Source organism: Phasianus colchicus, chromosome Z, assembly GCF_987193195.1.
Source record: "Phasianus colchicus chromosome Z, bPhaCol1.hap1.1, whole genome shotgun sequence".
Classification (NCBI taxonomy): Eukaryota; Metazoa; Chordata; class Aves; order Galliformes; family Phasianidae; genus Phasianus; species Phasianus colchicus.
The window spans coordinates 31,317,799-31,341,851 of record NC_143476.1 but is presented as its reverse complement, the minus strand read 5'-3'; the positions used below and the strand labels follow the sequence as shown (position 1 = coordinate 31,341,851).

The following is a 24,053-nucleotide window of genomic DNA, read 5'->3' as shown; positions in this document are numbered from 1 at the left end:
GGTATCCGTGTACTTTGCATTCAATGTTTTAAGAAGATTTCATGGTAATGATTAAATATAGATGATGTATTCGATTTAGCCAGCATACTTAGTCTTGAAAATTTAAGTTTAGAACAGAGATTAAAAGTGAACGTGTCAACGGAGGGACAAAATTGCTTAACAGTAAATAAATCAGCTTGTCTGAACTAAATGCTAGTAACTGAATCAGAGTAAGATAAGAAATACGCATGGTTTAAGAAGTGATATTTACAGGAGGAAGAAATAATGCCTGCAGAAAATAAAACTTCTGGGACTTCATGTTAAATAGTGACTAGTAAAAGTCATATCAGCCTTGTCTTCTAAAGAACTTTTTGTAAAGTACAGAGGGTAACAAGAAGCACACAACCCAAACAATATCATCACTACCCCAGGATCAAAATATTTCAACAAGTTGTCAGAAGAGCTCCATTTCCCCTATGAAAAGCTGACTGGTTCACTACTTTTCCTTAAGATTGACAGTAGACAAACTACAACACTACCATCAAAAAAATGCTGCAGATCAAGAGAAAATCTTGTAGAAGTAAGCTTTGATGGAAGCTCCAGCTCTAAGCCCTGAAAACTAAGATATTAAAGACTTTTCAAGTCCTCAGTGTCAAAATTGAAGTAACATAATTTTACCTCCTCTCAACAATAACATATCTGCTTAAATTATCTCAAAATGCTTTTTAGAAACACCATCTGCTATTCTTACATCAAAGTAAGTCCTGTTGTAAAACACAAAGTTAAAAGCTGTGTGTACAAACTGTCACAAGTGAATTTATAGTCTGACAACACATAAACAAGAAAAATGAGAGCAATATTTGCTTAACAGCTAAGCAATCTACTGCTATTAAAGAGAGAACATTAATAATACAAAGAGCTATTGAGGATGAGTACTTACAAGTTTCTGAACATGTCAGTACAGAGGGTGTATGCTTAAAGTTCTTAAAACAGTAAATAGGGATGTAAATGCTTTGGTCCAATGGATTTTAGCCCTTAAAGACATATATTTTTATAAAGAGTATAAAAAAGTTATTTCTTCTTCTACCATTGCTTCCTTTTTTTTTTTTTTTTTTTTTTTTTTTTTTTTGAAACCAGGTCTTTTCTCAAAATACTGATCATTTAATCAACTTAAATACCAAGAGATAATGTGCCTGTGATCTGTGATCAACCAAGGTTTTCAGACTTCCCGTTCAAATTAACAACCATCTGCCTTAATCTCTCCTCTCTAAGATACAATTTCATTCATGCCTAACAAAATCAGAGCTTTGCCTGCCTGCCAGGACTCAGCAACAGAAGTAGTACTTCAATTACTATCATGAAGACTATCATAAGTCAGATAGATTCCTGAGTATTAGCAAGAGTTCAGTCTCACAGGTGCTCATCTTTCCTGTGTCATCAGCACCAATACAGTACATGAGTGCTAAGTTCCCCCTCCATACATAAGCTACTTAGACATCTGATTAAGTGTACTTCCTTTGCAGCAGGCAAGCTTCCAAGCAGCTCTCACAGCTATCTGCCTAACACAGTTTCCAACTACAACTACCTGCCTCCTCAAACCTTAAACAGTCCTGACTTATTCTCAGTGCAAGGGTATACTGGCATCTGCTGGAAGCTGAATAACATCTAAAGGATTTGATCACTTCTCAGCAGGCCATGCTCTTTCCACAAGGCTTACATTCTCCTCACACTGTAAGGGTCTTCACAATGAGGGCAGATACTGTAACATCCTTGCCAACCTCATCCATGAGTTTCTCCAATTCTTCACACAGTTTTAAATCCAGTTAGTTTCACTCCAGATGAATAAACACACTCCCTATTGCCAAAAGCACCTTTGATGTTGTACACATAAAAAGCTGTAGGAGATGATTATTCATATCTCATACTGTGGAAAAAGCTCTGCAGCCAGCAAGATTTTGAGTAAAAGTAATAATATCACACACATTTTCAGAATTTTTAACAGTTTAGTCAGCCCCCTTTTCCTTCTCTGCTAGACAAGGTAAAAATCACAGAATCACTAAGGTTGGAAATTACATCCAACTTCATCCAGTCCAGGCATGTTCAACCTGTGGCCCATAGGCTGTGTATGGCCCAGCACAGCTGGCAGTACTGACTCAAGTGATGGCACATAACTGTGTGCATCTTGATACACTGCTAAACACAAGGCTCTAAACAGCAACAAAAATGCAGCCATCCCTTTTGTGGCTCTGAACAGCAACAAAAATGCAGTCACCCTTTTCGTTTTGATAAAGAAATTTGAAAATAGAATCATATAATCCTTAGAATTGGAAGGGACCTTTAGAGGTCATCTAGTCCAACTCCTCTGCAGTGAACAGGGACATCAACAGCCAGATCAGGCTGCTCAGAGCTCCCTGCAACCTGGCCTTCAATGTCTCAGGAACAGAGCTTCCAGTGCCTTACCACCTTCACAGTAAAAGACTTTTTCCTTATATCCAATCTAAATCTTCCCTCTCTAAGTTTGAAACCCCTTGTCCTGTCCCACCGACCCTGCTAAAGAGTTTGTCCCCTTCCTCTTCACAGCCTCTCTTCAGACACTGAGAAGTCATTCTCAGGTCTCTCCGGAGTGTTCTCTTCTGCAGGATGAACAGCCCCAGCTCTTTCAGCCTGTCCTCATAGGAGAGGTGTTCCATCCCTTGGATCATTTTTTGTGGCCCTCCTGTGGACAGGCTCCAACAGGTCTAAGTCCCTCCTCTGCTAAGGACTCCACCTCTGGATGCAGTACTCCAGGTGAGGTCTCACCAGCACAGAGGGGCAGGATCACCTCCCTCAACCTGCTGGCCAGACTGTTTGGGATGCAGCCCAAGATACAGTTTGTTTTCTGAGCTGCAAAGGTACACTGCTGGCTCATGTCCAGCATGCCATCCACTAGTACTTTGAAGTCCTTTTCAGCAGGGCTATGCTTAATTCTTCCATCCCCCAGTTTGTACTGATAGGTTTGCCTCGACTCAGGTGTAACCACCTTGTACTTAGCTTTGTTGAACCTCATGAGATTCTCCTGGGACCACCATTCAGCCTGTCTCTTTAGATGGCATCCCATTCCTTGGGTGTGTCAACCACACCACACAGCTTGGAGTTTCAAGAGTGCCAATAAAAAAATTATCAATATACATTTGCAAGACCATTTTCACTTGATATAAATACAAGACCTATAAATTTTCAAATGGAATGTATATAGTTACAATCAGATATTCAACTAAAAAAAATCTACTCTCATCTATTTATCGGACTTCCATATCCCTTTATTAGCAGAGATTATTTTGCTTTCCAATCATGCCTTATTCGTATCATTATTTCATGGCAGTAAACACATTTTGAACAATTTTTGTCAAGGATGAAGTACAGGAAGAGTAAAATCTCATCAAAAATCTCTGATAAACACCTTGAGACTTCGCTAAGAATTGTAATCACTGCCATCAAACCAGACTGGTGTGTTAGTTTCTTAAAAACAAAGTCAAACATCCCACTAGTTTTATGGTTGTGTTCCACTCTCTCTATTTTTTAATGTTTTAAGAAAAATATTTTAAATATTTTGTTACTTACATATTAACAATATTGTATATTTTGAGAGGGCTGCTCCAAAAGTAAAGCCTCCTAGTTTACAACATTGGGCCACGATGTCAGAGGTGGATGTTGGTGGTACGGCAGCAGAGGCAACAATACTCCTATACATTTTGTTGTCATGCAACAGATGGCAGTGTAGGAGCAGTCTGACAGAATGGCATCTGACATGGAAGTGCGCAAGGAGAAGAAGTGTGTCACTGAATTTCTCCATGTGGAAAAAATGGCACACATTGACACCCACCAACACTTGCTGAATGTCTTATGGAAACCAAACCGTGAATGTGAGCATAGTGAGGTGGTCCATGTGTTTCAGCACTGGAAATATGGGTCGCGCAGGCTCTTGCTCATCACTGGCAAAAATACAAAGGTAATGCTGGTGACTAATGGTAGCTGAAAAATAGTGTTTTGTGGCTGAGAATTTGCTCTATGAAATAGTGTTACTGCACTCTTGGTATCTGTTATAGTTTCCATGGAAATAAAATACAAAGTATTACTTTTGGAGCAACTTACATCTATGCAGCCCAAGACAATTTCTATTCACTAAACGTGACCTGGACAAGCCAAAAGGTTGGACACCCATAATCTAGTGCAAACATTTAGCTACCACCAATATTTCCCCACTAAACCATGTCCCATAGTACAACTAAACATTTCTTGAACACCTCCATTTACAGTGACACGATGGCCACCCTGGGCAGCCCAAACCAGCCCCTAACCACTCTTTTCAAGGAAAAAAAAAATCCTAGTATCTAAACTGAACCTTCCTTAGCTCAACTTGAGGCCACTCTTCTCTCCTCCTACTGCTACTTATACATAAGAAGAGGCTGACTTCCACCTCATCATAACCTCCTTTCAAGGAGTTGTAGAGAGCAATAATGTCTCCCCTGAGCCTCCTCTTCTCCAGACTGAACAATCCCTGTTCCCTCAGCCACTCCTCATAAGACCTGTGCTCCTTAACAAAATAAAGAGCACAGAATGAACAGATTACACTAATGGTACTCTTCATTCCTCCACAAACACAAACTCTCACTGTAAATTACTCCAATTTTTCCATTATTTTTGTACCCCCAGAAACCTGAACACAGCCAATTCCCCTTGTTAGGCTCACAGAGATCACCTAATGTTCAAGGACAGCCTCATACACCCAATTAACTCCCCAGGTAATCATATAGAATACACCATTACCACGACTTCAAACAACAACAAAAAAAACCCTCATCAAAGTAGGCAAATGTTTCCAGTTTGTTTCTTTCTATGCATGGTCACCTCTTTTCAGGTAAATTACAGGAATTTTGTAGCATCCCTTGTCAAGTATATTTGAAAGTGGCCAGAGGGTTCCAATTTCATCAAAGGCACACAAACATATACACAAAAGACAATAATATTTAGCCTCACTTAGGTTATAAGCCAAGACAAAAGCCTGAATAAAGTGAAAAACTCAATAAGCTGGGTAAAATTATGGAGGTTGTTCTTAGGACCCACTCCCTTTTGGTACCAATATTTCACCATCAAGTACTGAAGTAGCTACTTATAAACTAGTGCATTTTTTTTTAATTAAAGAATATGTATCAGAACAAGCTGTAGTTTGCACACAAGTATGTAAGTGTGAAAGTGAAACATACTGAAATTATTCAATATGCTCAAAAGGAATATCTGTATTGATGTAGGGCACTTCTTTTCATCAATAAAATCTGTATTCATTCACCACGTATGTGATATCATTTTAACACTTAAAAAACAGGTCAGTTTCTGTACACAGATGAGCCCTTTCAAATTTATTGATCATGCACTAATTTAGTCTTCCAACTACCCACAGAAAATAAAATATAAAATAAAATAAAATAAAATACCATCCCAAATAAGTTGAAGACCAGCTTCAAAACTCAATAGCATTTATGGATTCCAGCAGACTTTTCAATTAACCCAGTATATCAAAAATTTAAACTACTATAAGGAATATATACTGCCCTGTTACAATATTAGAGAAGCAAAATAAGATAGCTTCAGTTTAATCAGATGAAAAAAGAAATTTCATCCAGAAATGCTTTGATACACTATATAAAAAACAATGAGCACTAATAAGGCAGAAAAAATAAATACAATTTTGGTTATTACCAGCTATGTAAATTGACCATTACACTTGCAAGTAAGTTTAGAGTAAATATGCCAGGGTACCCAAAAATTCCTATATCCAGAAACAGTTCTTCAGTCACGGGTTTTTTCTACAGTGACACTGTTCAAAGCTACTTCAAAATGCAAGCAATTACAATGGTTTTCAACTAATCATAAATTAATTGTGTTGTGGTATCTATGATAGCAAATAGGGAGTTTTACATTCTTAATTCTACAGATGCTACTGTCACTCATTTTTGCTTATGAAACACATTGCCGTGCATACGGGCACTTCAGCATGATTTAAGAATATGAATTATATTTGAACTGGGCTACTTCTCCCTACAATCCTAATAGTACACCAGAGCAAACAATCAAATTTAGATGCACAGACTCCCTCTCAGGTTTCAAACAAACAGAGAAACAAAATTATTTCATCTCATATAGAAAACAGTAAGTTTAACTGCATATGTTAATTGTAAGATGTTGTTAATATGCAGTTCTAAAGGAAAAAGTGAGTTGCATTTGTGAAGTAATGACTTATAAAAAAGAAAAAAAAGGCACCTCATAGTGGAGAGTCAGGGAGACTTTTGAACATACAGATATTGTGGTACAAAAAGAAATCCCTGTGATTTTATCCTCTTGCTTATAAGATCATAGAATCATAAGATACTACAATAAACTCAAATCTATCTGTGAAATCACAATATTTTAACAACTACCACAGTAACATCTTCAGTGTCATCAAGGAACTGGAAACTAAAATTCATAATTGCACTGGACATTAAAAATCTGCAACTCAATTAAAATAAATAATTTGTGTACGTAGTAATTTTCACATGTCCTAATCCCAAATCACAGAATCACAGGATTGTAGGGGCTGGAAGGAACCTCCAGAGATCATCGTATTCAGCACCTAAGCTAAAGTTTTTGCCAATATAAACTCAAGCATGCACAAATAAATGCACCAATTCCATCACCATCATTTCCAGCTTCTAATTGTTACAGATATTCCACACCTTTCTGTGGGCCAACATAAGATTCACTGCAACACAGTGAACTGATTCTGTGAAACTATTTACTCAAAAAACACCTGACAAAAAAAAAGGTTTTCTTTGAACTCTGTCTTAAAAAATTATTTTGTCTGTATCTTCAGAAGTTACTCCGTCAGTTTCAGACCTGAAAGACAACTTGTACACCTGAAAACTTAGCTACTTTTAAGAACTATACCCATAACAAAACAATGAAAGATGCTACTCCTCCCAGTGACCTTCTCCTACAAAGATCCTTATATTGCCAGTACTTACAACACAATTGTAACCATTTTCACACAATTTCGCTTACTACTCTACCTCACTATCCAATGACCTATGTGTACTTTTAAGGAGAATAAGAAAATAACTTCATAAAGAAATAATTTTTCACTTTTCAATTCTAGGTTTTCAAACTTTAATTGTGTAAAATTCAGGTGTTTCTGACACTTTGCATACTATCACTTCAGCTTTCAGTTGACAATCCCCATGTTATTTTAATAGTATTATTCCTTTTATATTTGATATATATTTTTCAATTTCAGAATATTCACTTTGCTAAGAAATAGGCCTATTACACATACTGTAAGACAAATTACTATAAGCTACAAATTACTATATAAATTATATTCATATATGCCTTACACAACAGTTGATTTGTAATCCAAGATCTCCATCAGCGATACTGCTAAAAATTTGGGAATACGTACTAATACGTTTTAATGAAGGGCATACAGTTTAACCACATGCAATTCCAGTACTGAACAAAAGCTGTTTCCTATTCTTAAAACAAGACTGAAAAAGACCTTACAACCTGTACCTTAGTACTATCATTATATCAGAATGTCATGATAAGCTTCTGTGCCTCTTTCTTCAAGATCACAAAAGCTAAGCACTCGAAATTATCTACTCGAGTTACCTGTTGTTTTTTTCTTATTTACATTTTTCCTTACAGTTCAAGAAAATAAATATTTTTTCAGTTGAAAAGTGAGTAGCAGTAAGAAAGAATTACCTGAAATAATCTATCAGCAAATCACATTCAAAAGCAGAAATATACAATACATTATTAAAGATAAAAATAACCCTGGAAATCTAAGCAATTATATTAATAGGTTTCTTAAAAGAAGAAAAGAACTGTAGATATAGAAAGCTGGATAGACATTGAAAGACTAGGTTCAGAGATTTGTAGATTTAAAAACCAGAAGGTACCACTGTAATCATCTGTTCTGACTCTCACTCACAGTCCAGGAAATTTCACCTTTCATTCCTTTTACATGCCCTGCCATTGTGTGTGAGTTAGACAGCATTTTTACAAAGACACCAGTGGAGCATTAGCCACCTAGGAGATGGTAATAATCCATTCTGCCACCTGATTATCCTCAGTATAATTACTATCCATCATGCTTCTAATAGTTTGAGAGGCAGTTTCTTTCTTTCCTGCACCAAAAAGGCAATTGAGTCTATTTCTCTAAACTCTTAAGTGCATGGTTTTCTCAAATCCTGAACTGAATAGCATTACTGTAGCCTGTTAGTGGGCTGAGGTAATTCACTTCCTAATATGCATTTTGAAAGCATACAGAGAGAGTTGTACAAATTTCTTCACCAGTTGTGAAACTCCTCTTGAAAATTCACATTGATTTACGCATGCATAGAGAAGATCTGCAAGATACCAACTCTAGGATTAAAGTATTATTTCTAATAAAAGCCTGTTAACTGTATCGCTATAGAAGTCATATAAAAGATTTCTGGATTATCTGGAAGTCAAGAAACTGAATCTTTCATCCTTTCTAACACAGATCTGTGTGGATATATCCAATATAAACCTAACTCTATCACAAACTTCTCAGAATTAAGTCAATCAAGAAAACACTGTAGTATCATAATTCAGTATACATATGAAAGACAATGGCTAAGCTCTGACAGTGATTGATATCTTCTACTACAGAAGGCGTAGCGTCTATCCTTGAAACTAACGGCCTTACTGAGTAACACATAACTTGTATGCTTGAGAGTCAAAGTCCATTAACTGCGAAGTACCACTGAGTCACCCTGCCAGCAGGACAACATCACCTGCCCTATGCCAAAGAAAAAAAAATAAAATTACAATAGCATTAGGACAAGAACTGCAACTGAACTGACTAAAATTATCCCTGAGTAGACTTGTGATGTTAAGCAGACAATACATTTTTAAACAGTGCTAATGATGGCTTTTGTACATTTGCTGCCTAGGAGACGACAAGAAAAGAAAGGAACTGTTTACCTGGTCTTGAGAGATATGAAGGATCTTGGCTCAGCTCAAAATCACATTGCTGAGAATCTGCTGTACTACGCTGATCTCTACACCTCTACTCAGCAGCAACTCAGCAGCAACAAACACCACGCAATCCACTGCCAGAAGAGAGCTGCCTAAAAAGAACAACATGTTAAAAAGGGAAAATACCAGGAATTGTAACCTCCTAAGTGGCGTGGTGACCACCGAGAGTAAGCAGACTACCATAAAAGAATTAAAGTACCACTGTAGAATTAATTACAATTAGGAATGTGTAAAAAGAAACTTGGCTGAGCTAAGCAGCAACATAAGTTAGCAAAAAGAGGAAAGCATCTTCCGAAAGACTTCAGAGTTAACAAATGAAGAAAACAAAAAGAATTGTAAACTATTACACATAACATTGAAAACAAAACTAGACAGTGGGAAAAAAAAAAAAAAAAAACTGAAACATGACTAACCAAACAACAACTATATATCTACTAATGGGAAAAATGTGTGCAAGAGATCTGTATTGCTAAGTAATGGTCAAGGAGTAATGAAGCACTCAAAAAAGAAGAGGTCAGATTTAAATGAATCCTTTGTGCTGTTACAACCTCCTTAGGTTGGATGTCACTGATTTTGTGATGCATGCAGCACAAGGGCTGTATGGTCTTGTGGACAAAATGAACGGCCACAATCTGATGATACTCACAACCTGTAAGAGAAATCTATGACCAAAAAAAAAAAAAAAAAAAAAAAAAGAATTACTAATGGCTGAGCTACGCTCCCACTTAAAATTTCCTTGAATGGCAAATGCAGTATCTATTTGTGCCTTATTCTACCTTCCAGAACCGACTTTGCAGCTAGGAATGCATGCAGCGATGTCTCATGGCTGACACCTTAACTAATGTGTCATGTAAACGAGCATGGCGTCCTGTTTGCATCTCTTTCCTTACACAGCGTCGGGGGGGTGGGGGGAGGAGGAGGGGGAAAAAAAAAAACCTCTGCTTTTTCCAAACCCGAATGATAGGGTTTGGGTTTGTCTGTTTCTTTCTTTCTTTTACAGCGTAAGAATTCAAGTGTCACTTTCAAAATAAAATGTAGTAAAATATTCCAAAATATACCGATAACAGCCGTAAATACTAAACGCGCGTACAGCTCCTTCCAACGGCCGGGCGCGCTCCCACAGCTCCGCCCACACCCGAGGGAAGCACCTCTCCACCCTCCCCCATCCCACCCCACAGCGAGAAAAATGGCGCTCGGGGAGGACGCGGGCGGTACAACCCCGCCTCCGAGGACGGTGCGCGTCCAATCGCAGACTGCCGCTCGGGGCCACGTGATTTTGCTGCGAATGACTACAGCTCCCATCGTGCACCTGTCTGCGCGGCAACTTCCTTCGTGTCGTCACTTCCGCCGATCCCAGAAGGCGCCGGGCGTGCTCCGGGAAGGTCGTGCAGGGGAGAGGCCGCTGTGTTGCGTGTCGGTACCATGCTGGCTGCCGGTGTCCGTAGGTTCACCACCTCCGTCCTCCGCAGGAGCCACTACGAGGATGGACCCGGGAAGGTACTGTGAGAGAAGGAGGTCTTAGTGCTGAGGAACGGTCAGAAGATTGCGGGCAGGAATGGGCCTGGCGGGGGATGAGGAGGGGAAAGCGGGAGGAGAGAAGGAGGGAGATCGGGCAGCTGTGAGTTGTAGGCTGAGGGGGAGCAGGTAGGGAAGGAAGGCGGGAAGGCAAGAGACGGAAAGGACGCGGCGCTGGTGGCCCGCGGGCAGGCTTAGTTCCGGCCCAGCCCTGCCGCAGCTTCTCCCTGAGGGAGCGGAGGGTATCTTGCCTCGTCAATCAGATACCCTGAGTGCCGCGTAGGGCATGGTGGAGGCCTGGCATGGCGAGAAGCATGCGTGGGGTGAGGTGCAGGCCTGGCCTGTGGCGGGCTTGCTCAAGGTGAGCGTGTCCCATCATCACCCCCTGCAGAGTTTATATAAAACTGGACTTGCAGGCCTTGAAAAGCCAAGTCATAGTTGTCCCGTTGCCTGTTCTCCAGTTAGCAATGAGGTATGCAGTTTTATTGTACTGCTGTTAATGACTACAGCAAAGCAAGCTGCTGCCAATGACTTCAGTATCCTTCTCTGTAGCCCTCTATGGTACAGATGATGAGCTTAGCAGTATGAGTAGAAATGGTGATGCTGTAAACGCTTTCTGATGTGCCACTATGCTCCAAGGGTTCTCTCGAATTCTACATCTAAAAACTAGATTTATACTCACTTTGAAAAATATAGTCTTTCCTACAAAGATGGTTAACTATTGGAACAAGTTGCATAGAGATGCTGTGAGGCCAGTATGGTAAGCAATGGACTTTTGGACATCTAGAGTTGATTGGACAAGGTTTTGAGCAGGCCAGTCTCCTTTGGCCTATGTATGAATTGGAAGGGTGTTGGACAAAACCTCTTCATATCCAAGAGGTCATACCCAAGCTACTGTAATGAATGACTGGGTCTTTAGGCATGAAAAGAAGGGGGTAGTGGTCGGGGGATTCATTTTTATTATCAGTTGTAGTCCTTGTGCTGGTGCTCTGGGCGTCTTACTATTGTCATGCAACTGAGGAAGTAATTAAGGTGTATTATATTAATTGCAGAACAAACATTTACCTTTCTTTTCTAGAACCTTCCATTTTCTGTGGACAACAAATGGCGGTTACTGGCAATGATGTGTGCGTTCTTTGGAAGTGGATTTGCTGCCCCTTTCTTTATTGTCAGACATCAGCTTCTTAAGAAATGAAGGGGACAAACTGTAATTACGCTTACTGGGTAAATGATTTTGATGTTCTAGTATAGTAGAAACTGAACTAATCTGGATGGAAGAGTCTGAGCTCATTTACGGCATCTCCCAGACTTCTTACTTATATCAGTTTGTGGTTTGCACTTCCATTTAAAGTCAAATGATGCATGGGCTTCAGTTTGCTATACTGGAGTACTGAAGTCATTGATATGTGAACCTTGAATCCCCAAATGTCAACCTCCCTGATTATAGCCTTTATAGCCTGCAACTAGGCTAATTGGTGGTGGAGTCCAGCTGCTTTGGAACATTAACTGTAAAATAAATATCCACATTTTAGGAAACAAAGCTGTACCTCACATAATATAGAGAGATATCTGGCATATATGATGTGAACAAAACAGTATGAGAATCTGTGATACTGTAAACGCTTTCTGATGTGCCAGATAAAACTCAGCAGAGAACAAAATCTTCAACTTCAATTCAGCCATTTCAGAACAATCACATGTGCATTGTTTTGCACCATGTACTTAAATCACTTAATGTGTACTTAATGTCACTTAATGTGATTTAAGTACATGGTGCAAAATGTACTTAAAATAAGGGAATTAACATCAGATGCTATAACTGGTGCTTGCTAATGATACTGATAGACCAAACAAACTTCAGCCACTGTTTCCATTCTGAAAGCACACCACTTTAAAATGGAGGGCTGTTTTAGTTTATTTTAAACTTACTCCACTTTACTGAATTAATAGCACCAGATATTTCTAATCTGAGAAATGTGTTTTTTGGGGAGCCGAGTTGACTGAACTAGTTTTTGGAAGGAAATAATTATCAGTGAAATCTGAATTGGAATAAATTGCAACGTCATTCATATCACCTGTGTAATTCTTTTGCCAGTCTTATGGTTTCATCAAAGTTAAGTTATACTTTTATAGGCTTTTCTAGATGCGGAGGTAATACAAAGTTCTTTAACTTGTTAATTCTTCTACGTTTTCTTGCAGAGTTGAAGTCTTCTATACAGCAACTTAAGTGGAAAAAGTATCTGCAATTGTGTACCATGCTGGATATGTCTAAATAAAATTTAAATCTGAAATTCCTGGATGGTGTATTTTGTGAAACTGCTGAAGTGCTTTTTAAAACTGGTGTGTACTGAGAAACCCTTCAACTTGCAGTATATTAACATTAAGTTAAATGCTAATTTTTTTTAGTTCTTAAATTAGGGAGATGAAAAAATCCAGTCTCAAAATTGAACTTGGGCTTAAAAATTTTAGTTGGCTGAATATGTTACTAACTTTGCTAAAGTTCTGTGATTTTTTTTTGATAGTGTTCAAACTACACTGAAAATAATCACCTGGATAGATCATTGCCACTAAGTCTGACATCAGGAATTGATAACTGCAAGGTTGCAGTTGTATTCTCAGCATGCAAGATCATGCTTAACATCGGGCTTCTGTAACCAAAAGCAATCTTAAGTGCTGATGAGCAAGATTAAGAAACTACTTGGAACAGGAAGGAGTATGATGTGTAAACTACAAGTTCTGTTAGCATGGGAAGGAAGTCATTCTCCTGCATACTTTTCTTGTGGCTACTTAATTGGTTAAATACAGTGTCTGAAAGGCACTAGCATAACCCAGTAATGGTTACTTTACTTTTGTAAATAATGCTTTTAACTGGTAAGTATAATAATTTGCTTTCCTCGAGAGATGTTTTTTATTTTCCTCTCTCTAAAACCTTTCTACCTGTAGCACAGTGTACGATTTAGGTTGCAGTATCTGTCAGTCACTGAACTGAGTGGTTGTTTTGCTCCAATCAGTACTAATATTAGTCTCATCAAATACCATAAGGAGAAAAGTATATGTGAACAATAAAACATTAGTTGTAACTGCAGTATTTGGGTACTACGTTCTTGTTCCTTGTACTGGTGCCTTTAAGATACTGATGACTGGCATTTGAAGAGACTGAGCTGGGAAAAGTAGAAAATAGTAGTTTGTTTTGCCAGATCTGTCAGTAAAGTTAAAAGGAACCTTTCTGCAACATGGTAATTTAAATTAAAAAAAAAAAAAAAAAAAAGTTGGAGAGAAATAACTGAAGAAAAGATTCTGAGGAAAGATGCTAAACTGTGAAGGATTTGGTTGGTAAAAATTTATCATGGTGATATATATATATATGCACAGTTTGTTCCTTGCTAAGAGTGCCACTGCATTTCAAAGAGTATGTATTTGTGTTGGAAATGTAATGACGTGACACTGGGAATATAAAAAGGTGGCTGTATCTTGGTCATGGTGTTGTGACTTCTTTCAGGAGGTGTTGAAGGAAACCTGGACCTTATTATGCAAAAATCAAAATGGAAGCTTTTAGATTACAAAATGTTGCCTCCTGTTGCAGATCAGCAAGCTGAATGTACTTACAGCAGCAATTTCCATAGTGAAACTGTTCTTGTACAAGGCAAGTCTAATAGAAGCCTGTTACAGAATCATGTCTCTCTTAGCAATAAAAATACAACTTAAAGAGTATGTTTACATACTCCTGTCTCATCAACTCTGCTCAAAAGTAACTTGCTTTGCCTTTTCCCTCTTAACTCCCAGGTCCTTGATGTATTTGAAGAGAGTAAGCATATTGTGTGAAGCTTTATCTCATGAGCTGGACAAGCCAGTGCATTTTATCGGTTTAATTTTAGGTCTTTTCTCACCTTCTCTACTTTTTCTACATTTTTTTAATCAGGCCATTTAAACAGTTATTTTAGATGAAACTATTTAGAGTCTCCTTTCATGATGGATTCTAAAACTGTGGTGATATTTTTTTCACAGTGGTATTACAATGATGGATCATAATCATTTAGGAAAAAAAAGGTCCTGGGGCTACTAGTTAATAAGCTTAGAAATTGTGATTCTGCTTCCATCCCTGCTACTAGTTTATGAAAATTACCAGTATGAATCATAGTAGCTATAAACCTGCATTTTCTTCCGTCTTAATTTATGTAAGGAATACTCTCAGATAACAGTTTGAGCTTCTACTGTGCTGGTGTCTGTCGCCTACTTCTGCCTATTCCTAGCCTTCTGTACTGATATAAACTACATCTTCCATTTTTCGAATAAGCTAGCTTACTAAATGTAGCATATTAGTAATATGCTCTCATCTGATAAATTGTCATTTGATAAAATCATGCTCACATTGTCCCTTTATTAAGAAAATTTAGTAGAACCTTGTAGGTTTTTAAATCTGCTCACTGATGGCCATCCAGAGATACATGGTTCCTATTGATATCAGTATGTGGCTAAATTTAGAGCTAGGTTTACAGATTGCATTTGCTCTTTTGCTGTTACCTGAATGCATTTGCTTATAATCTAAATTCATTCACCTTCCCTCTTGAATTTTGTTTTTTTTTTTTTCTCGTATTTTTCAGTGATTCTGGTCTTAGTCTTTTTTACTCTACCTATTCTGTTCCTTCCTGAATCTTTCTACCCTTAATTGCTAATTGACTACTGAATGGTTGAGCCAGAGAAACTTGTTTGGATTTTTAAATGTATGTAGTGCTAACCATTTTTGTTGCATGCTCCCTTCTATTCCTTTCTTCTCAGGGTGGAAAACTTCATTATAGCAAAAAGATAGACCACTGCTCTGGAGACAAAACTTTCCAAAAACATTGCTCAACTTGAAATAATAGTGCCTGACTCGAACAAGTGCTTGCTGAGTGGCTAGGTCTCCTGTTTATGTCACCTAGAAGAGACTAGGCCACTTCCACAGCCTGGCAGCATCTACCTTGTACCATAGCAGAAGTTCAGGGATGTTTGAAGTGAATTTGTGAATCAGTAATTTTTGCTGACCTCAGAGGAGCCAGAATCTCATCCAGGAATGACTACTCTATCTCATCAGAGATAATTACATGGATATACCTAACCCTGAGTGATTCCAGAGATCAAGTGACAGTATACGAATGTATAAACAAACTAATACTTAGTATCAATAATTGTTACCAGATTCATTGAACAAGAGCTCTAGAAAAAAGTTTTGAAAAACGTAGGGTAGATTCCATCATAATTAATTATACAGTAGTTTGTGTACACAAGATGAAGTACTTATTTTTAAAACAATCCTTTGTATTCCTTTTAGGACATCTTCAATTAATAGAAGGTAAATCAGTTGAGAAAATGGTGTAGAAAGGTAAAGCATGTACAGGCTTAATACAGTAGGCAAAAAGCAGTATGTTAATGGTGCTTCAGTATCATTAGAATTATTCACAAGAAACAAGGCAGCAATTAAAGGTCATCTTTGTGAATGATAACATAGTTTGCTTGCTGGATGTCAGTCAAAAGGATAACTTCATGGTCCCTGATCTCAGATTATTACTTTTTTTTTTTTATATATATATAATTTCTCTTTACAAAGTCTGTTGGGGCTCAAACTCAAGGCTTTCACTTTGTTTCCATAGAGGCTCATACTTGAATATGTTTTGGCTGAATATCAGGAAGAAGTTCTTTTCTGTGAGGGAAGAGAGACACTGAAGCAGGTTGCCAATGAGGTTGTGGATGCCCCTTCCTTGGGCACTGAGTGCATCAAGGCCAGGCTGGATGGGGCTGTGAGCAGCCCAGTCTAGAGGGAGGTATCCCTGCCTAATGTAGGAGGCTGGAACTAGATGATCTTACAGGTCCCTTCCAACCCAAACCATTCTGTGTTTCCATGTTAATGATGTTAGTAGCCCTCTTCAAGCAGTTTTTAATCTAAGTCTAAGAAGGCACAATTTAGAAGGCATTCTTATGTTTTAATATCTGGGTTTTTTTTTCCAATTTGAGGATTTTTTTGGCCTACTTTGGAGCATTATTTTTTCTCTTTCCCATAGAGACAGATAAATATTTGCAATGTCTTTTTTAAGAGTGTTCTGAATCAGCTAAATCAAATATTTGGATGGAGAGAGGAAGAATGAATCAAGAGGCTGGAAATATTTAGAAGAAAAAAAATTCTACTACACTAAGATAGGATGGCAAAGCAGCACTCCAAATACATTTGCCTGATGACTTTATATATCTATCAGGTGTATAGGGTAGCCAATTCTTAAGCAGTGTGATAGCAGATGAGATTCAGTTCTGATGTCTAGAAGGTGATAATGGGGTGTTTTAAAGTTCTTGTGGAGGTGATGCATTTCGAATGAATTGTGATTACACTGGCATGAAAACAGCTGCTGTGTGCAGCAGTAATCAAAAAGGCAGGGAGAGTGTTAACCTCTTAGAAAGAAAGGAATGGAAAAAAATAATTGCAACTATCCCAAAGACATTGTTAAGTCGCATGCCGTTCCTTGAACACTATATGCAATTGTATTATTCCATTCAGGTAGCATATTGATGGATGCAAAATAAAAAGAAATATCTCTTAATTTCAGACATGGAAAGTTTCAGCATGAAGAAAAAATTATTGGAACTTTCGTTCAGAAAAGGAGAGGAAAAATATATTCTCTCAAACTTGTTCGCATCTGAGAAATATTACTACTTCCAATAACAGTAATTCACTATTCTCACCTCCAATCTGTGACTCCTGAAGTGTGACAGGGCTATTTGGTTTATTTTTAAAGGGTGAAGGGGAAAGATGGAGCTTTGACTTTGAGCTACAGTATTAATAAGCTATACACTTCCCTGCAAGAATAGAACTTAGATTTGAGTGGGAGGGAGGAATAAAAGACTTGTGTTCCATTACATAAAATGGGATAAATATATGATTTCATGGAAAAAATATATATATATTAGTTTTCCGGATGAAATCATGCTGGATTTCTGGTTCAGCAACTACCTTTGTTATGATGTATCCTTTTCAGATCCAATTTCCTGAGAAGAATGAGTATTCTGTTCTGGAGAACAGAAGTGCCAGTTTTGTCCAGCTGTGACTTGAAGCACCTGGTGTTAGCCCACATTGAAGACAGGATGCTGGATTTGATGAACCACACCTTTGAACCGTTGTGAGCAGTCCTTATAAGATGGGGTTGTGTAATAGTACAAGAGAAACCTACACTAAAGCTATTTTCTCCTGCTTTAAAACTTAGAATATGAAAAGTTATTGATAGTCATTTGAAATGATACATTGCCCCATACAATAATTGGAGTATGAATTATAAACATAAAAAATATATATATTTTTATTACTAATTAAGTAGTTTAGTAAAGATTCTGAATGTTTTCTAATGTAAGTTGCTGCTCTTTTTCTTAATTTATTTGTTCTTTGGCTGGCCAGAAATTTGTGTTTCTTTTATGAGGTTAACATAGGAACATGAAACAACTTTGAGGTTTATAAACAAATTGAGCTTGAGGAAGAAAATATGGAAGCAAGAGTTGTGGTTGCTGTGACAACCAAATTAGCAGCCATTCTTGTAGAACATAAGTGATGGATGATGCTTGAACAGCATTGCACAAGCCAACTCTTGAAGAATTATTTTTATTCTTCAAAGACAAAGGTTGTGTATACAGTGTATTTCACTACCTTGGTTGATTTCCAGAGTCTTAGTGCAGTGATATAAGTGAATATTATTTTAAAAGAAAGAAAGAATGAGGTCACTAATTTTGTTGCCATCACCTGAAAGAAAGTGATCTTTGTCAATTTTATGACCAAGAAAATTCAGGTAGGGAGGGGTCGGATGATTCACTTACTGGGTCACAGCAGGGCTCGGGTAAAACACAGCCTGTCCAGTGCTGTTCCAACCTGCTCCCACTTCACTGGGTTATGTTAAATAGCTGTATCACATACAAGCATGATATTTGTGCATCAGAATATTTAAGATAAATTGAAAGCGCTTAATTCTCTTTCTTGTTTAACCTGAAATTGCAGTAGGTATCAGAGGAACATGATTATGCATTAGTTTATTATTTCTAAATTGGATTTATGTCTCCAATTGTTGCAAAAAAATAAAAATAAAGAAGAAAAAAAACATAGAAAAACACAAATCTGCAGGTTCAATGGATATACGAAGTTGGAAACATTCTTTAGGGCAGCACTGACTCATTCTTGGGAGATCCAAGATGTAGTTATGAAGGAATCCTAAGACCTTTTGTGAGGATAGAAATGCATGCAATTAATCACTTTTCCAATTAAATACAGCACCAAGATAGAACTGCCCCTCCTCTGGGATATCCATAGCCTTCATCGGAGGCAGCTGTGTTAATGGCCTGGTCCTGCAAACTTCAAATGCCTCCCTCTGACTGCACACCTGAGCCTGTTTGCTCTGATTATAACCAGAAGATAAATGTTAGTTACTCTCTAGCATGATATGCTCAGTAAGTTTGACTTGCATTTAAATGAGTTTAAAAATAATAGTATTTTCTGGAATTAATGTGATCCAGTGCTCCATTTTCTCTTTCAGCATCCCATGAATAATATTAAGTTCTTTTCTGCTGTTGTGCCACCTTTTTCATTAGCTATGTAGAGCATGCAGCTCTTTGAAAAATGTCAGTGTATAAATAGCGTTGCTGAGAGCCTAATTAAACCTCTAAGAGCCAGCAACAAAATGTGGAAATGTACCTTGTCAGTGAAAATAAAATGTGTGTAAAAATTGCGACAGGTGGTGGAGGGAAGTGAAAGTGTGAGCTGAGGTTCTGGGTTTTTTCTTCCCCTACAATTTTGTGTGCGTGATTAGAATTCAGAATTACTCTAGTGTTCCTTAGACTAAGCATAGCAGAAAAACTGCTCCATAATTCTGGGCTAAATGTACTTTCACAATAGTGAAAAGAAAGATCTCATCCTTGGGGAAAGAAAACCCGGTAGCTGCTAGTCTGCTGCATCAGTCATTGTTGATACTTGCCTAAATTGAGCTTTGCAGCCAACGAAAACTATTATATCTTGCCTGAAGCAGCAGCACGATAGGAAGAAAAATAAGCAAACATCTATATGCAGGTCATTAATATGAATGAGCAATTCTCTTTGCATGCGTTCATGAACCATCCAGATAATTGAAAGTGAAAGCTAAAGATCTGTCTCACTGAAGAAGATCCATCTCACTTAGCTCCTGCCTGATGAAGCTTCCTCATGGCAGCCTGCAGCACCGCTGCCTTAGGAGGGCAGCCAACCGGGAGCTCCCAAGAGCACACGTCCCTGCATGGTGCTGCTCTCCTGTCCCTATACCTTTCCCTGTCTCTGCTTTCCTCTGACTCTAACATTGTAAAGAACTCAGTTTTGCCGTTAATTCGCTACAATCAGAGGTGTATATGCCTCTCAGAGCTGGGCCCCTTTTCAAAGGGTAGCAGGGTACGAAAGGGTACAGCAGGTATCATTTAGCTTGTCATCAGCATCACCCTCTATATTGGTTCAGTGTAAATATAATTCTGAAATCAATGTATGTAAACTAGTTTGCCAGTTACTCTTAATTCTATCAGAAAACATAGCAAATAAACAAGCAAATATACATATATATGAGTCCCATTTCATCAGATTCATGTATTGAAGAGTTAATTCAAATTATGTTTCCAGTTATTTGCAAAGGAAGAAACAGGAAGAGTGGAATTTTTTCACAGTAAGAGTGGTAGGGCACTGGTACAGGTTTCCTGGAGATGTGGTGGAAGCCTGGAGGTGGTGTCCCTGGAGACGTTCAAGGTCAGGTTGGACGGGGCTCTGAGCAACCTAATCTGGCTGCAGGTGTGTAGAACACCAGCACAGCACTGGGGTAGGGTACATGTCCTCTCACTTCTCAGAGATAATCAGAGTGTCTCATTTGTGGCATCAAATCAGAAGCCACAGCCAAGATAGGGACCAAGTTTAACTGCTTTTAGTGTTTCACTATTCATTTCATTATAGGAAGCCAACGGCTTGGTATTCTGGCAAGAAAGCATGACACTTGACACTTGCTCTAGTCAAAGTTTAAGTATAGTTGTAAACAGCTAAAATTTATTTTTATGTGAATCATAGAATCATAGAATGGCTTGGGTTGGAATAGAGCTCAAAGATTACCTAGTTCCAATACCCCTGCTGTGGACAGCGTTGCCAAGCACTAAATCAGGCACCAGATCATGTTAACCAGGGCCCCATCCATCCTGGTCTAGACTCAAGCCTCCTCTCTCCTAGGAGAAGGCCCTAACTATCTCTCCTATTAAACTTACACAAAAAATCCTTGAAAAGTCAAGGTGCTCACGCAGGTGGTACTGAGAGAACAGGATCATGAGTCAACCCTAGCAAAGCACACTCTCAAGAAGCTACAAGAGATCTCTGAGAACTGAATTTGGGTCTCTCATATTCTGCGCAGCAGCTGCCCTGTGTGGGGAGGTGATTCCATACTGCTGCTTTCTCCTGCTAAGTGTGACCCCCCCTTAGCAGCCATGCAAACACCATCTAAATCGCATCATGCAGGAAAGAGAATAGCTGCAGATCTTACTTCAAAAATGGCATTACTTTCAAATACAAATTCTAGAAGGATTTGTGAAATTGTAGGAGAAGAAAAATATGTTACCAGAGACTGAAAACATTAATTTATTAAACTTCTTCAGAAGTTTTCAGTTCAGATTATTACATAAAACCTTTGGTCTCCTTTAGAAATCAATGACTTTGAAAAATTATTGACCAAACTAGTGTAAGACAGCTCAAGGTGAGTTTATTGACTACAAATGGAAAAGAAAAACTAAAAGAGTTGAAACCATCACACTAAAGATGAGAAAGTGGAGGGCATTTCTGGATGAGAGGTACTACGTTAAGACTGGAAAGGCTGACACTTGTAACAAAAATCAGATAAACTTCTCTCTGTTCAGCTACAAGGTGAAGAAAAAAGTAAAAAGTAAAAAAAAAAAAAAAAAAAAAAAAAAAAGCTTGGGGAAAGAAAGGGATTTGGGTCTAATTTAGGTCCCAGGTATTTCTATTCAATGCCCCATTCCCTAGCACCAAAACATGAATCTCCATTGTGCTGTTTGTTTGATCTGAGGTACTGTAAAGCATGCTAGTATTTCTGGAAAAGAAGAGCAGTGCTACAGGCTCTCTGCTTGGATTTCAGTGGCATGAAGGATCTGCTGTGAAGAAGACTGGAGCAGGGGAAACGTTGCTGGAATTCCTCTCAGTCTTGCTATCTAGGTCCTGAAGGTCTTTGTACCTGAAATAGTATTTATTTTTCCTGAAGAAACAGAACATGATTCCTATCTATAGTTCAGTTGCTACTACTTTAGCTGTTACTGAATTAGGTCACCTATAATTATGTGCAAAAACAAAGCAGCTGCAGTGCATCTCCTTGTTTCTGGCTTGTATTTTCTAAAATACTGGTTATGCAAAGTATTCAGTTTTGAATCCTCTATGTAAACTTGTTCAGAAAGGCCCATTTTTCAGAAAAAGCTGGCCAACCCACTTCAGGAACACCAATCTAAGCAGAGATCTCTCCTCAGAACTGGAAGCGATGACACTGAAAATCATTTAGGGGAAAAGAAAAAAAAGAAGAAAAAAAAAAAGAAGAAGAAGAAAAATAAAGGCCTGTATATTAAAAACAGTTGTTTTGCTGCTTAAACTCAATCCTCCAGTTTTTTATTTCACACAAATCTGTGTCATCTCACAGGCCATTTCAGTAATACATGAAAACTAAAGTTTCTCCATTTCTTGCAATGCTCATCTCATGAAACTCTTTTTGACACTTTTCCCATTTGATGCTCTCTGATTGGTTGATTGGCTCCCATTCAGCTGCTGATACTTACAGTTTTTCCAGTCTTTCTGTAGAACTCAATAGTCAGAAGCACTTTAGGAGGCAATATGCCACCTGGCCTTGTAATGACTCTGCTATTCGCACAGGATATCAAAATTCACCACCCTCTCCCCATCCATCATTCTCTTCTGCAGGTTTTTCTGGCACATTGTGCTTCTTTTCACCTTAAAAAGATAGTAAATTTAGCAAGCAAGGAAGCCAGATACAGATTCACAGGGATGGTATAGTACTGAGGTTTGAATCTATGGGGAGAAATGAGAAAAGTCAAAGTCCCACTTGAGCTGACACTGTACACTGTGGCATTAGACAACAAATGAGACATTTTTTAAATATGTCAACAGCAAGAGGGGGTCAAAGGAAGGCACTGGACTGATACTTGGAGTAAATGGTCAGCTGACAAGAAAGGAGAAGGAAAAGACAGAGTACACAATGTTATTTTTGCTACATTACTTGACAGCCAGATCTTGGCCTTCTCAGATCTCAGAGTAGGAAGACCACAACTGAACAAGCAGTGGCTTTACATCTGTGATCACCAAAACTATAAGGAAATGGTTGTATCATCTCAACCTTCATAAATCCATTGGGCCTGATAGGATTCAACCTTGAGCAGTGAAAGAATTAGTGGACATTAGATCTGGATATTTCTCAACAATTCACCGAAGGTCATGGGAGTCTGGGGAAGTCTCTGCTGACTAGAAGCTAGCCAAAGAAAATACCCATCAACAAAAGGGCATAAGAAAGGGCCCAGGAAACTACAGACCTGTCAGGTTAACCTCAGTCCCTGGAATGGTTATGGAGAAGACTGTCCTGGGGAACATTGCAAAATGCCCTTAAAGAACAAAGTTACTATCAGTCAATGTGGGTTCATGAAGTGAAATCTGACCTTAGTAATTTGATCTCCTTCTGTGATAAGGTAAATGAATAGTAGGTGATGGATGCAATCTTTCTGGATTTGGGCAATGACACCATCTCCCACAGAATCCTTCTGGACAAATTGTGCACCTATAAAATGAAAAGGACCACACAATGCTGAGTAATAAAGAGGCTCGACAATAGAGCTCACAGGACTACAGCAAATGAGGGTATATCTGGCTGATGGCCCATCACTGATGGTTTTCTATAGGGCTCAATTCTGTTGCCAGTTCTGTTCCAAATTTTTGCCAACGATGGATGCATCCTTGACATTTGTGTTGATGACAGTAAGTGGGGAAGTGCTGTTGACTCCCTTTGGTGGTGGGGGGCGGGATGGGTGAGAGGATTGTGAAGGGATCTAGATAGATTGGAGCACTGGACAGTCATCAGTGACATGACGTTCAACAGTGGTAAAGGCCAGATGCTAAACCTGGGACAATGCAGTGTCAGACACAGGCACAGATGGGAAACAGGCAGCTGGAGGGCAGCTCACTAGGAAGAGATCTGGGGGTACTGGTAAGAGAGACTAAGCATGAGCAGTGTGCCCTGGCAGCCAGGAGACCAAAATGCATTTTGGGGTGCAATAAGAACAGCACAGCCAGGCAAAACATGTGATTCTCCTGCTATATTTAGCATTGGTGGAGCCTCATCTTGAGTATTGTGTGCCACTCCGTCCTCCATAAATAAAAAGGCTCTTGAAAGCATCCAGAGGAAGTACCAGATCTGGTG

At 38.6% G+C, this 24,053-nt stretch overlaps 1 protein-coding gene, 1 long non-coding RNA gene and 2 other non-coding genes across 9 annotated transcripts in view; 3 read left to right on the top strand and 1 right to left on the bottom strand.

The window, feature by feature from the left end:
- LOC116241789 (uncharacterized) overlaps nucleotides 1–10,296 on the bottom strand; it is a 138,595-nt gene extending 128,299 nt beyond the window's left edge. For all 6 annotated transcript variants that reach the window (XR_016461658.1, XR_016461657.1, XR_016461659.1 and 3 more), the window contains exons 1-2: nucleotides 10,116–10,296; nucleotides 9,004–9,149 (exon numbers count right to left, since the gene is read on the bottom strand). This is a non-coding gene — a long non-coding RNA (uncharacterized LOC116241789). The remainder of the gene's footprint in view (nucleotides 1–9,003; nucleotides 9,150–10,115) is intronic.
- Nucleotides 10,297–10,394: 98 nt separating this feature from the next.
- On the top strand, nucleotides 10,395–12,863 carry COX7C (cytochrome c oxidase subunit 7C). Its single transcript, XM_031605446.2, has 3 exons — nucleotides 10,395–10,554; nucleotides 11,651–11,796; nucleotides 12,772–12,863. Exons 1-2 carry the CDS (start codon nucleotides 10,480–10,482, stop codon nucleotides 11,765–11,767), a joined length of 192 nt encoding a protein of 63 aa, XP_031461306.1. The 5' UTR covers nucleotides 10,395–10,479; the 3' UTR covers nucleotides 11,768–11,796; nucleotides 12,772–12,863.
- Nucleotides 11,134–11,196, top strand: LOC116236673 (small nucleolar RNA Z39). Its single transcript, XR_004168598.1, has one exon. It is a non-coding gene; the product is annotated as a small nucleolar RNA Z39 (small nucleolar RNA).
- On the top strand, nucleotides 12,145–12,206 carry LOC116236672 (small nucleolar RNA Z39). The gene has a single exon (XR_004168597.1). It is a non-coding gene; the product is annotated as a small nucleolar RNA Z39 (small nucleolar RNA).
- Nucleotides 12,864–24,053: the final 11,190 nt, after the last annotated feature.